The following is a 15,890-nucleotide window of genomic DNA, read 5'->3' on the forward strand; positions in this document are numbered from 1 at the left end:
ACTTAGTTAAGAGGTTTTTTATTCCCTCCCTAACTTCAGGGGAAAATCCCTACCTGGGGAAACACCCTTTCTCAGAGACCTTGGTTAAAACACATAGTGCCAAGAAGGTGAGCAAACATATTAAGAACAGTATGCCATATATGCCAGGTCCCTTGAAACAGCAAGCATGGACCGGCTCCCGGCAAGCAACAATCCTTAGTAAAAACAAAGTCTATGCAAAATAAGGAAATGTGGGGTAAAAAAACAACTGACATCAAAATGAAGTCAATCAATCAATGAGGATGCTCCTTAGAAAAGTAAGCTTTAGGGAGGTCTGATGAAGTAAATAAATCAGCCTTCCTCAACCAGTGTTCCAAAATAATTGAGTACTACAGGAAATCGTCTAAGTCAGTGGTTCTCAGCCTTCTGGCCCTTTAAATACAGTTCCTCATGTTGTGACCCAACCATAAAATTATTTTCGTTGCTACTTCATAACTGTAATGTTGCTACTGCTATGAATCGTAATGTAAATATCTGATATGCAAGATGGTCTTAGGCGACCCCTGTGAAAGGGTTGTTTGACCGCCAAAGGGGTCGCGACCCACAGGTTGAGAACCTCTTAGGCTCTAAGTGATTATTTTCTCAAGTCTCCCAAAAATGATACACAGCTATTTACCAACCTAAATACTGAGGAGAGAGTTATAGGGGGATAAGCACTTATGGAAGACTTGACTTGGGGTGGTGAATACACGATACAATATACAGATTAGGTGTTATAGAATTGTACACCTGAAACCTATGTAATTTTATCAACTAATGTCACCCCAATAAATTCAATAAAAATTTTAAATAAATACATACATACATATCTAGGAGATAAGTTAATTCATTATATATAATGAACTGCCTTAAAACATTCAGGTGTAATTCAGAGAACACAAACTGAGAAAGGCTGAAAATATAAGGTCAACACTCAGGAAACAGTAAGACAGACTTTAGAATGAAAACATACAACTAGCATTTACAAATTGAGTCATAAAAACTTTTTTTATTTATTGAGAAATTCCATACGCTAGTCACTATTAGGTGCTAAGGATATTAAAAACATAAGCCTACAGGAATAAAAGAAAGTATAGCATAGAACCAGAAATATGGATGGGAAAGGCAAATAATGTGGGAACAGAAGAAGAATACAGAGAGATAAAAACCCGGAGTTCTTGTGAAGATTCTCACACGTCCAAAGAGAAGTCTTATGTCTCAAGGGCCTCTTTATCCAGTGTAATCCAATTCACTTAACAGGAAGACCATTTCACTGTTTTCCACTGTTTACTCACCAAACATTGGCCAAAGTAATACCATTTACTATTTCCTAGTGTTTTGACCTATATATACTTCAAAACAAGCTAACACAAAATATTATTCTTATGATGCCTTGCAGACCATAAAAGCTTAATCCTTCCACCAACCTCTAAAACCCTAAAGGTCAAGGTGTACCACCTGTCAGAACAGCCTCTTTCTGTCATGAACCACAAGTGAGCACACTACTTTGGGTGGTTAGGCCCAGTGGGCCTCAGCCTCATCACCTATGAAAAGATCTTAAATCTCTAAAATCCTTTCCAGCTCTAACTATTTCTGTACATATAAATCTTTCAAAAGGGTTTTTAATTATCCAAAAATAGATCTGTGCTAAGAAGGTATCTGGACAATTGATATTTGGCCATAGAGCTACGAATAATATAGGGACATATTAAATAGTTTGCTAAGTGTATCCCTAATTAAGAGGGTTTTTTTTCCTATCCCTTAGAAAAAAAGGCCCCAGTCCATTCTCATTAGTTGACCAAAGATCTTAGGCATTATAACCCATTAATAAAAAGCTCAAATCAAACTGCTGCCCATTCTACAAACTACCATTCTGCTCTACTATCCACCCAAACATTTGTCAAGAAATTATTACAAGTGACAATTCCATATATTTACAATAGGTATACTTAAATTCAACTAGTTCTTTCTTACCTACCACACAAAAGAATGAGGCTTTTAATAAAACATTATATATATATATATATGACTAATATGCAAAGTGTCCCCTCAGGAATTCGATCGCTCTCTATGACATGCGCTGACCACCAGGGGTTGGCACGGAATAAAGAAATGCCCCAGCTGTCAGCCAGAAGGTCCCGATCAGCCCTGATCACCAGCCAGGTCTAGGGACCATACCCGTGCAAGAATTTTGTGCACCAGGCCTCTAATAATTGCATAAGAGTGAAACATGTGGGTTCCAGGCTTTCTCCTTTCTTTCTTTCTTTCTCTTTCATTCATTCACTCACACAAGCATTTAAATGGTTCAATAATTTGATTACCCAAAATGTCTATGTTGTTTAAGAAAGAATAAACATTCTATGTGGATAAAAAAATAAAGAGAACATAGTATAATTAATAATGATGATAATGACAGCAATTATGTATATACAGGGGTGGAAAAAGTAGGTTTACAGTTGTAAGTTCAAAAAACAGTTAATAAAGCTATTGTAATATCATAACCCACATGTCTTTTTCCATATGAACAACTGTAAACCTACTCTTGGCCACTCCTGTAGTAACTATTATTTGCCATGTTATTCGAAGCTATATATCGATATACTTTATCCTTGTAACAACCCCATGAAACAGATGTTATTATAATTACCACTTTAGAGATGAGAAAACTTATACACAAAGAAACTTTCCCAAAGTTACACAGTAAGCACTGAAGCCAGGATTGCACTGAAGCCAGGATTGAGATCCAAGCAGGTTAGCTCCAAAATTATGTTGTTAACACTAGGCCAAAAGGCCTCCCATATTCAAAATTTAGCAAAGTTTAACTAAATTCTACTAAGATGGTAGCTACATTTCTACTAAGATGGGAGTTTATCAATCTAAGTTTCCATAAAATGGGAATAATAATGAAGACTTTATAGGGGAACAAAACATGTATCCTCCTAACTGTTAGCGTTATAAAGCAATGTTTGGGAAAGAATTTTGAGTTCACAGTCTAAGACCCATAAAAAGATTCTTGACATAATAATTCTATGTCTGCGAATTCATCCTATTGAAATATATTCGAAAATCTATGCTTTATAATATGTAGTACATGTTAGACATGACAAGGTTAACTGCAGTTAAAACCATCAGAACAGAAAGAAAATAAAAAGACAGAGGTAAATTTATAAAGTAGTGTATTCTAAAAAGAATGAATAATCTAGTCCAGATCATAAAAGTTGCTTTTTGGCTGTTGTCAATATATCTCAATTCAGAAAAAAACCTCTTCCACGCTCAACTCTTCAAAAGAAAAGAAAACTCTTAATCATTCTCTATCAGACAGAGGAGAACACAGCACACTGGGGGTACTGAAGACCAACGTTTTCTAGCAAAGTATTCTGATGATAATGGCAGCTCATGAAAAGACAGGAGGCACAGAAGATGAAGGAATGGGCAGGAAACAAAGCAATAATTTAGAGAAGATAAAAAGACTGTAAGATAGGATAAATAAGAAAATACAGAATATTCTTTTTTTAAAAAAACAATCCCTTCTTTTATAATTTTTACTGAAAGTTTTTGGGTGATATTGGTTAATAAAATTACATAAATTTCAAGTGTACAATTTTATAATACATCATCTGTATATTGTATTATGTGTTCACCACCCTTAAGTCTCTTTCCATAACCATTTATCCTCCTCTTTACCCTCTTCTACCTCCCCCATGCCCCTTTCACTCTGGCAATCACCATACTGTTGTCTGTGTCTATGAGTTTGTTTTTGTTTTTGTCTAATCCTTTCACCCAGCTTTCGAACCCCTTCCCTTCTGACAGCTGTCAGTCTGTTCTCTGTATCCATTAGTCAGTCTCCAGTTTGTTAGTCTATATTGGTCATTAGATTCCACATAAAAGTGAAATAATACGGTACTTGGCTTTCTCTGACTGGCTTATTTCACTTAGTATAATATTCTCAGGGTCTATCCATGCTATCATCAAGGTTAAGATTTTTTTCTTTTGTAAAGCCAAACAGTATTCCATTGTGTATGTAGATGAACCACAGCTTTTTTTCCAAATAAAGTATTTGGACAATAAAGCCATAAGAAAATTAACCATTTGATATATAACTATAAAATCAAAATATGTAAGTGCAAGTCAACTCAGTTACACAGAAAACTCACATTATGCCAACTACCATGCAGCCACTCGTGGACATCATTACACACATCACAAAGTCTGCTTTCAGCCGCAGCAGGCCTTAGTCCCCACTCTCTCTTCATAGGCATCTGACATCCCTTTGTTGAAAATGTGTTCAATGTGTCAACATCAGTGCTGCGATGGTCACCCTGTCTTCATTGCTTTGCTTCTTGTTTTGAATGTAATTGAGAATTAAAGTAGGAAAACAGAGAAAAGACAAAAAAGCCAATAGTAGAAATAAGAATGAAGCTAGAGCCCTAGCTGGTGTGGCTGAGTTGGTTGGGCAATGTCGCATGCACTGAAAGGTTGCTGGTTCAATTCCCAGTCAGGGAACATGCCCGGGTTGCAGGCTCAATCCCTGGTAGGGGGTGTGCAGGAGGCAGCCAATCGATGTTTCTCTGTCACACCGATGTTTCTCTCTCCCTCTACCTTCCTCTCTCTGTAAAAATCAATTTAAAAATCTTAAAAGAAAAAGAAAGAATGAAGCCACAATGGCAAAAAAGGGGTCTTAACAATTTCATTCTTTGGAAATGAAATCAGAGGTGTTTCATTAAATAGAGTAAGTGTGGAATCAACATTCAGAGGAGTCATGGGTTGCCAGAATTCCAGAATATTAACAATATGTGACAATGATGACTGCATTTTCAACAGTAATCAGTTATCAAGAGGATCACACTAGCTAACATGGTATATATGTTGTACATACCCATGTGCAGCCATTATATTTTATACAAGCCCTATTTTATTCATTCTTTATATTTGGGGTCATTTCTAAGTACAAAACTTTCAGTCTCACACATATAAAAAGAACTGACATTAATTATATCCGATGAAGACTAAAACTGAATTATTTACTGATTAACTAAACTACACTAGACTGTGAGACTCTCAAGGGCAATGATAAAATAGGTAAGCCCTGTTTCTTATATTGCACTTAGCAGGGTACTGATACATAGAGTCATTCTGCAAATGTTCGTTGAATCAATGAGTGAATGAGTACAAAGAATAAACCAATGACTGTGTGAACAAACCACTGAATAAAGTAGACCACCTATCTTGATAGGGTATATATCTTCCAGTCACAAGGGGCTAAATATATAAATCTATCCTAACATAGCTTGTTCCCATAAATTTGTAGAGATGTGGGGAAGGGGTGGCTGATGTGGGGGAGAGAAAACAGAGATGAGGGAGGTAGGGAGAACAGACTAGAAATCCCACTTCAGAAATCTCAAGAGCAGTACTCAAACAATCCATAAAAGGTACTTTACAAGATAGATTTTCCTAAACCCATAATGTCTCTCACAATTAACACTTATTTTAAGGATAACCTAAAAATAACCACAGAAATATACATTGCAAATCACAAAGTTACATACATTGTTTAAAAACACATACAAGAATTTTAAATAATGACCTTGACTTAAACCCAGTTTCCTTAGTGGATTTACAGAAAAATAGACATTCTTCAGAGACTACATCATCAGAGTAAAGTAAATGAGGTCTTAACTACATGCACTATTGCCTTTTTAAAAAGCCAAACAAAACACTCTGCTTTGTCAGGGTTAGAAAAAATAAAACAAATGGTGCTACCATGCTGAGATGTAGTAAAATCAGGGCAAAGTGGTTTCAGAAATAAATATGAGATATATATTATTTTTGTATTGAAAAAACTGAGCAGCCTTTATCCACAATCACATGTGTATCCAATTATACTTCATTAAAGTTGGGCTACACAATTTGGGGATTTTTCCCCCCCCTTACAGATGGGGCTGGAAAATAAGTTTTCTTGAAGCAACAGGAAAACTGACAGATGGTAACTCTTTGGACACATACAGCCTCCCTTCCATCCTCTCTCTGTGTCCTCCAAGTGCAACTCATCTTTATGCACCCTAACTCAACTCCTGGATTAAAAAAAAGAAAAAAGAAAAAAAACAGAAGGGTACAATGGTCATCTATCTCTAAATCTAAATGATTTAGGAGTCCCATCCTTCAAACATCATAATAGGAAAATTCAAATGCCATTCAACTGGATAAAGTTAATGCATCTCAAGAGGCATGTAATATAGTACAAGTATACAGTAGAAATTTTATATTCTCTTTGTAAAATTTGGGGCCCACAGCATCTTTCTCAGGTTTAGTAGGCTGTCTTCTACTCTAGTCTCAAACTTCAGCTCTAACTGGCTTTCTTTTCAACTAACTAAATAACTACAATTCCAATGCAAGGATAGCAAACTGGGCTAAAAGCCACTTGTGTTTTATAGGAGGAAGAACTGGTCAGAAACTGTGATTCAATTCATGACTCTGCCACTCACTGCTCCCTGGTCTTAAGCAAACTGCAATCTAATTAAGCCTAAGGTTTGTCTTTTGCATAGCTGTAACAGTAATAAACTTAATAGTAATAATATTGCCCTGGCTGATGTGGCTCAGTTGATCGGGTGTCATCCTATGCACCGAAAAATTACCAGTTCGATTCCTGGTCAGGGCACATGCCCAGCTTGCAGGCTGATTCCAGGTAAGGGGAGTGCAGGAGGCAGCTGATCAATGTTTTGCCACCACATTGATGTTTCTCTCTTTCAAAAAAAATGAATTTAAAAAAAAATAGTAATTATATTGAACAGGTAGTCTGAGCCAGGCTTTATCTTGATTACTTTTAACAGATGACCTCTTTTAACTCTCACAACACTAATATTATCCCCATTTATAGGTGAGAACATTGAGACCTATAGAGAGGTTGAATAACTTATACAATGACTCACAGCAAATGATGAAATGATGAGGCTCAGTTTGAACTCAAGCAATCTCAAGCTACCTCATTCTAAGCTTCCTCCTACCATACCATTCCATTATTCACATAACATGACTCACACTGACCCATACTCATCCTTCCCTGTGTAAGAGAAGGCCTTTCACAATTCAATACCACTATTCATGGAAGGGTGGAGTTCCCCCATACTTAAATTGCCTTTGAACCCATCTATGAGATAAACTTTTAGACATGGCCTAAATATCTACTTTCGATGAGAGTCCATCCTAACTCATCCAAACAAGCCACCGTGGTCCTAAGATAACTATGTTTACTCGTGTACTATTGTGCTTACAATGTTACAATTCAATTGCTTTGTGCTTCTTTCTCTCTCTACCCTGTGGGATTCTCAATGGCAGACACCAAATGAATGCATCTTTCTATCCTCTGCACTTAACAAATGTTCAACCACATTTGTTGAATAAATCAATGTCCAGACATTGATTAGTTTTTGCTTAATTTTTGTAAAGGGCAAACCTAAAGGTCTTGTACACATTAAATAAAACAATAAACTTTATAAACTGTAAGAGCACCTATTACTATTTATAATTAATGTATATCCTTATCATATAATCTATGAACTGACTCGAGGAAAGTGTTAACCATCCTATTCAATTCACTTTAATCTAAGATTTCTCTAATTGTGTGCTTAAATATGAGTATTGAAATTTTTGCTTTTTAATCCAAATTCAAAGTTATTCTGCCTTCTCTAAACAAAATTATTTTGTTTATCAGAAAAGTGGTAAGACACACTTTTTTTGTTAGCACAATGATATATCCTATAGCTTCCCAGAATTTTAAATGATTTTTTCAAACCAGCCATTTCTTTATATATAATTACTAAGAAAGTTATTTATTCATTTCAAAGTTTATATAAAATAATGATTACATAAAGAAGAATTTACAAGATTTAAGATTAAATCCTCTCCTAATACTACCTAAAATTTTTAACTGGGCCACTTACTTAAAGGCACTTAGTAAACCAGCATTGGAAAGTTCTGCAACTTAATAATAATTACTTCACAGGTATGAGCCAATAGTGCCATCCACTGTTCTTATGAATGATCTTTCCCAAATAGTTTTATAGTGCATTAAAAATAAGATTACTTTAAAATTTCATTTTATAATACTTAAGTAAAAATAAGGTATTTGGGGATTTCATTGAAGACATCAAAAAAGCTGAAAATTTCAAAATAACTAGTTTTTGGATAAAAGTAAAAATGTAACAAGTTCAAAATTGCCACAAATACTTCATTTTCACACATTTAACTGTTTGAGATAAGTCTGACTTCAGTCATAGTCCACATTAACATATTCTTTTTTCTATAAAATAATCATCTATAGCAAAAGAGAAGTAATTAGAATTATATTCCTGCTCAGCCAGAACATTTTTTCTGCATTTAAATAACACTGCTGTCACTGAAATACTAAAATATTTATGGAGTAAATACCGTGAGCAAGGAACTGTACCAAAAGTTATGGGAGAGACTAAGATTAATTTTAAGTTTGTTTTTCATTCACTTAAAACTGAACAAGTCAAGATTGACAAGCTGATGATAAATGTAAAGTCTAGTACCAACAACTTTATTGACTAAATAGTACAAAGGATGAAAGGAAAGGAAAGGAAAGGAAAGGGTCTTGGAGAATTTCGTAGACTATAGAGTATAACAACATCAAAATTCTAAGCAAAACACTTATGAAAGTGCCCATAATGTGTTAGCCTCCACACACTGTAGGCAGCATGTGTCCATGTTAGAAAAAAAGGTCCTAAGAGATGATCTAATACATTCTGTCACACAGCTAGAAAATAACAGTGTCTGTGACTCCAAACCCAAGCACAGAGTCCTCTCCCATGTACCAGGGACTCTAGTACCTTCTGTAGAATAGGCTGGGGCCACACTCCAGGCCCATGACTAAGAGACAAGGTTCCTGGCCTCCACAAGCTTATAGAACAAGAATAATAACAAAAGGACTCTACTCAACTTAGCGATGTGTCAAAGGAACAGTTATAACCTCTAGATTCAAGTGTCACATGCGCCATGTTAGGACGTCTATAATTGACTTTTGAAAAGAATTTAAGATAGAAACCATGATATAGAATGTGTGAGGTGTTTGTTTTTTTCAACCCTCACCTGAGGACATGCTTAGAGAGAGGAAGGGCAGGGGTGGTGGGGGGCGAAGGGAAGGGAAGAGAGAGAGAGAGAGAAAGAGAGAGAGAGAGAGAGAGAGAAACATTGATATGAGAGAGAAACACTGATGGGTTGCCTCCTGTATGCACACCGACTAGGGATCCAAACTGCAACCTAGGTATGGGCCCTTACAGGGACTCGAACCCACAGCCTTTTGGTGTACGGGACAATGCTCCAACCAACTGAGCCATCCAGCCAGGGCACATAAGTTATTTTAAGCTGCAACACTAAGAACAGTCTCTCTTTGCTAGTTTTTTAATCAGAAATTCTACCTTCCAAAAATTACTGGTTAAGCTTTAGCTATCTTTCTTTTATCTTTAGTCAAAAGCAGAGGCTTTGCAAATTAATATAATAAATGACAATAATAAGTTCTCATTTGTGAAAGTAGTACTTAACTACTAACCACAAGTGATTAAATACTAACATAAACGACAGTAGAAATGGAATCTCATTAGTGAAATCAGTGGCAGTAAAGGTAAGCAAATTGGCTAAAATATTTTCCAAAATAAGGTAAAGAACCTTGCAACAGCACACTGGCCAAGACCGGTGCTTCTCAAACTATCTATAGTGATGGAAGGATTTTTATTTGCAACCAATAATTTTTTGGGATAAAATACAATGAAATAACTTACAAGACACTGCAGTAATGTAAAACTGCCTTAAGAGTTTCTAAAATATTTGCTCTCAATTTTTATACTTGTCACAGACCAGCCATCAGTAGTTAATACCTGCACTAGTCCACAGACCACAGGTTGGGTCACACTGGCTTGAACCATGGATACAGAGGCAGAGAAGCATCGAACAGACTCAAATTACAGCAGAAAGGCTGGGGAGTGTTTGGGTGGCGGGGGGGGGGGGGGGGGGTGCGGGGAAGGTGGGTAAGAGATCAACGAAGGACTTGTATGCATGCATATAAGCATAACCAATGGACACAAGACACTGGGGAGGTAGGGTGAGGGCATGTGCCCGGCGGGTAGGGGAGGCCTGGGGAAGGTCGATGGGGGGGAAAAAAAAAAGACATATGTACTACTATTTGTAATACTTTAAACAATAAAATTAAATTAAAAAAAATAATATTATTGTGGCTTAGTCCCTCCCCTCCCCTCACTCTAAGCCTTGTGTAGAGGATTTTGGTTGCCTAAAGCTGACAGTTTTGTATCATCTGGTTAAAGTGAACCTTTCATGCAAGGTTTGATTTAACCACCTACATAAGAGAGAATTAGGACTTCACTAAGCTTACAAGCACAGCTGGACGGTGCCACCTTGTTTAATAAATTCTTATTGCAGATTTTGGACTGGGACTTGCTTTCATTATAATCTGACAGCTGGGCTATAGGGAAGCAACTAATTCTCATTGGTAGCTATTATTCTCTATTAAAAAAAAAAAAAACCTAAGAGCTATGCATGGCAAAATTGGCTTAGGTTAATTTGCAAAGTAATATTAAGCCATAATTTTAAAATAAGTGAATGACTATAAAGTGTGTGAATTACTTTTGGAAGATGTTTTATCTGGAGATAGTGCCTGTTAGCAAGAGGTGTCATGATGTCTCACAGCTGTCTGTGGGGATGGACTGGGGCTGGAGAAGCTATTCTCAGGAGGAGCAGATTCAGCAAGGACCATGGCTTATATAATCATGATGTGTGAGCAACAGTATAGCATGAGCTGAAAAATATGAGTATCCTTTTCTTGACCCCATGCAAAGATATTAAGGACTCAAGAGCCATTACTGAATATAGTAATATAGAGCCATGCCAAAGAGATTATAATATAAAACATCCCACATTTTATCTACCCAAAGTGTTAAAAAAATTCACTTTAGTATAAGGATGATCCCACATATATTCAAACTTCGAGCAGGATCTCTTTGGATCCTTATTTCAAGCTTTTTAAGAGCACTTTTAGTTAAATACCTTTAAAGTTGTTTTTATAGAACATACTTTTCTGAAAAGCTGTAATTTAAGAGTAACATAAAAGGTAGCATTTGAGGCTTCTACTTCCCACTGTGTGCTGGTAATGGCAGAAGAGGTTTCCACTGTGGTGCTGCCACTGCAGCGTCTAGAGGCGAAGTGAGGGACATCTGTGCCTCAAAGCCCTGAAATTCAGAGGGCAGAGGGGTCACCGACTGGAAAGGGTGCCACGCTCAGACCCAGCTGCACTGCCCTGGATATGGAATAAGTGAGCTCTGAATCTCCTCACACAGGAGCTGCAACTGACCCTGAGTTCACAGTCGCCTGTTTTGGATTATTCCAGTCAATGTTAGTTACTTATTGATTCGGGAAATGTTTATCTCTGTATATATCATAATATCTAACACAATGTCTGGTAATATGGTAAGCACATAATAATTATATTTTCACATGCATTATGATTATATATAGTTAATAACTATTTCATATTTAATCATTAGAACCAGAAAGATAACAAAAAGCTATTAGTAATAATTATATTCCTCTAAAAACACTGATGTAAAATAAATTTGCATTCTTCTTTGTTCATTTGTTCATTCATTCATTCATTCATTCATTCAAATATTTAGAAAGCACCTATGTATCTAGCACTAGAATAGGGACTGATAAATTCTGGACATTATAGAAAGAAAGTGAAAACAAATAAGTTAGTTTGTTTTCTAAGAGCTAATAAGATATTATTAGGGGGCCGGGGTAAATGTAAAAATGATAGTATACTTTAGGTACATAATCTCAAAGAAAATTAGATTCCCCTTAAAGGTCCCCCAAAACCATTATTTTATGTCTGACAGATAGAAAATAACAAGACAAGATAAATTTTAAAAGAAAAAGTATTGATAAAGTATTACAGTGTTAAACACTATTTTCTAAAATGTGTTTAGCCCAGGGGAGGATTACCTTCAAACTGGACATAATATGATAGTAGCATCTAAAAAATGACATAACTTATATCAGAACTGCTAAGCAGCACTCAACTCTTGGTTTGGAAGAACAAAAAACTGTCAAGGTATTGTCAAAAATGATGACCTTAATAGTGATAGAGAAGGCATAATAAAGCACAGATTTTCTTTATGGCACAATATCTGATTTTTTTACTGTGTGTCCCCTACATTACCTTCTGTCTCCACACTCCAGTCTCAGTACCAGAAAAAATTAGCAATTACATACATGGGACACCCTGATAAAAGTGAGCTTTTTTCAGCCTCAGCTCACCTCTTTTGTGTATGTGTTGCCTCCCTGCTGTCTTGACCACAGCACTTGGTTGGTACTTCTCTATGTAAATAACCACACGTACTCACTGAGAGAGAAACATGGATCCAGTGCCTCCTGTCCATGCCCCAACCGGGGACTGGGGATCAAACCCGCAATCTTTTGGTGTCCAGGAGGATGCTCCAACCAACGAGCCACCTGGTTAGGGCACAAAGCCCCATGTTCTAAATCATTCCGAAAACTTGATGCTATTCTTGCTTTCCATTCCCATAACCACCATTCAGGCTCTCACTCCCTCCTGGCTGGGGCACTAAGGGCCTCCTAAGTGCTCTCTATGTATCCAGCAATCTCCCAGCCCCAATCTCCATTACAACCTTGCCCCAGAATACCCTCCCTAAAGCCTGGCTATGATTATTCTCACCTCTGCGCCAGACTTCAGGGGCTCTCCTTTCCTTTATCACTCAATTAAGTGTAATTAGATTCTTCACACAAAAGGTAATTTATCACTCTTTTCCTTACACACTCTGAAAACTCCAGACAAACTGAACAAAATCATCTACTTCATAAACAATTATATGGTCCACTCCTATGCCTTTGCTAATTCTTTTCCCGACCTACAATTTTCTTTCATACTACCCTAACCCTTGGAGCCTCACAGGCTAAAAGAGATTAAGGTTGCAAATCAACTGACATTAAAATAGGGAGAGTATCCTGTATTATTCAGGGCTCCCCAATGAATCACAATATAATCACTTAAAAGTGGGAGAGTCCGAATCAGAGGGAATGTGACTATGGAAGATACAAAGAAATACAATGCGCTGGCTTTGAAGATGGACGGAGGAGACCCTAAGCAAAAACTGTGCATGGCCTTTAGATGCTGAACAAAGCAAGTAAACGGATTTCTCCCCGAGAACCTTGGCTTTAGCAGAGTAAGACGTGTGTTAGACTTCTGACCTCCAGAACTCTAAGAGTAACATATTTCAAATATGTATTTCAGATAGTTAATAATCAAAGCATGCTCAGTACCTTGGGTAATATTTACTATAACCCTACAGACAAAACAGTCCACAATGATAGCATGTTAACCATTTTCCACAATAAAATGCTCTCTTTAAAAAGATTTTAACCTAGGGCACAGCTGTAAAGTGAAATCCATGTTTATTACCAAAAACGAGAAGTTAGAATAATATTAATCAAAGGTATAAAATCTTCCTGCAAATGTAAGTCTAACTTTCATGCAGGGAGCATTTTAGAGGGCATTGTAATCACGTGTTTCACAGCTTTTTCATTTTCCTTTCTCGTGAAAATGTACAACTACTTTTCTATTTCGCATGTCCAAGAAAAAAATCACACCTGAATTCATGAAATGTACTGAATATTTTATGAGGAAGTTGGAGAGCAGCTTACCCAGTATTGATGGAAATGATTTCTATCAGTGGATTCTTTCTAATCTTCGGCAAATCCAACGGTGCTCCCCCCAACCGTTTCCCATTATCCTTCTTCTGACCCAGCAGTCTCACGGAGTGACCTTCAAATAAAGCCCACAGACCTGCATTAGCATGAGTCACACAATTTCACTTTAATTTACTGCTCTCAACAAATGTGTTAATATTTTCATTTAACTTTTTCTTTTGTGAGGAAAAAAAAAAAGAAAGAAAACCTAGAGATGTGATCATTGAACCTAAGAAATACTGCCAAAGGGAAAAACAGCTGTGCTCATGTCCTACAGTAGAAAGTGCTTTGCTTATAATATTGGCACATTTTACTGCACAGATGAGGGAAACAGATATATCTTCAGAATGTCTTTCCACAGGTATGAATGCTCACTAGCATAGACCAAATACTTATATGAAGCAGGAAGGGTTCACTTTTGAACATTAGGCTTGCTGGCCAAGTTTGCACTGTGTGGGGGTAGGAAGTGGGGATAGAAAGCAAATGCAGATTATCTGGTCAAAGCAATTAGCAAATCAAAGAAGTAAAGAATAAACAAACTGATTTTTTTTAAAAAACCACTTTAGAACTGAGTTTTTTAAAACAAATGTTTTTTAACATTTTTTAAAAAACAATACAAAGGAAAATTAGACCATTTCTAAATCCATTAAAATTTCAATAATTTTGAACTTTGAATTAATTATAAGTTGTAGAAAAGAGGAAATAGTACAAAAAATTCCATCCCCTCAGATTCCCTAATTATTTTGTGTTTGCATTGTCATTTGCTCATTATATACATACATATTATTTTTATAAGATACATCCTATAAAATTTAACCACTGTAAACAATTCAGTTATCTATAATAATAAAAGCATAATATGCTAATTAGACCTGACAGCCTAACAGCCTTCCAGACATCATTCCAGACATCCTTCCGGAGGAAGCTGTGGCAGTAGGGGCCGAGGCAGAGGCGGTTAGGGGCGATCAGGCAGGCAAGCAGTTAGGGGTGATCAGGCAGGCAGGTGAGTGGTTAGGGACGATCAAGCAGGCAGGCAAGTGGTTAGGGGTGATCAGGCAGGCAGGCAGAGGGGTTAGGGGCGATCAGGAAGGCAGGCAGAGAGGTAGGGGCAATAAGGCAGGCAGGCAGAGTGGTTAGGGGCGATGAGGCATGCAGGCAGAGTGGTTAGGGGCAATCAGGCAGGCAAGCGGTTAGGAGCCAGTGGTCCCAGATTGCGAGAGGGTGCAGGCCAGGCTGAGGAGATCCGCCACCCCCCCACCCCGTTCATGAATTTTGTGCACCGGGCCTCTAGTCCTATCTAATAATAGACAAACATGGTAATTGACCATACCTTCGCTACGCCTCCCATTGGCTAATCAGTGTGATATGCAAAGTAACTGCCAACAAAGATGGCGGCTAATTTGCATATAGCAGCCTGTGCCAGCAGTGACACTGCCTGTGGGACCCTGCCCCAGGCCATACAGGCAAGGTGGGGCTGGCAGCACACAAGGAACGCTGCCCGCGGGCCCTGGGCTCCGGACCCCTGACCTGGCAAGGCAGGGCCTGTAGCGCAAGACACTGCCCGAGGGACCCGGGCCTTGGATCCGTGACCTGGTGAGGGAGCAAAGCGGCAGAGAAGGGAGAGAGTCCAGGTGGCAGAGAAGGGAGGGAGCCGAGGGGTAAGTGGCAAAGGGAGGGAGCGAGGCAGCGGAGAAAGGAGCGAAGCCCGCCTCAGTGGGCTTCGCTCCATTCTCTGTTTCGCTCCGGTCTCAGGAAGCCCTATTCTTGGAGGAATAGGCCTGAGGAAGCCCTATTATTGCAGGAATCTTCATGCAACGGGCCTCCAGTCTATATATAAAAGCCTAAGCGACCATTAGAACTGAAAGACCAGTTGACCTGTCACGATGATGAGCACTGACCACCTAGGGGTAGATGCTCAATGCAGAAACTGTCCCCTGGTGGTCAGGGAGCTTGTTCAGCCACAAGCTGGGCTGGCCTGAGGGGATCAGGCTGAAACCAGCAACCAACATCCCCCCAAGGGGTCCCAGATGACAAGAGGAGGCAGGCCAGGCTGAGGGACCCCACCTGTGCACGAATCTGTG

General features: G+C 38.1%; 1 protein-coding gene across 2 annotated transcripts in view; it reads right to left on the minus strand.

Annotated features, from left to right (window-relative positions):
- Nucleotides 1-15,890, minus strand: part of CDKAL1 (CDK5 regulatory subunit associated protein 1 like 1) — a 686,928-nt gene that overhangs the window by 419,449 nt on the left and 251,589 nt on the right. For both annotated transcript variants that reach the window (XM_036348426.1, XM_036348425.1), the window contains one exon: nucleotides 13,765-13,885. In XM_036348426.1, the coding sequence (XP_036204319.1) occupies nucleotides 13,765-13,885 (121 nt within the window). The remainder of the gene's footprint in view (nucleotides 1-13,764; nucleotides 13,886-15,890) is intronic.

The sequence above is a fragment of the Myotis myotis genome, unplaced genomic scaffold (assembly GCF_014108235.1).
Source record: "Myotis myotis isolate mMyoMyo1 unplaced genomic scaffold, mMyoMyo1.p scaffold_m19_p_2, whole genome shotgun sequence".
In the NCBI taxonomy this organism is placed as follows: Eukaryota; Metazoa; Chordata; class Mammalia; order Chiroptera; family Vespertilionidae; genus Myotis; species Myotis myotis.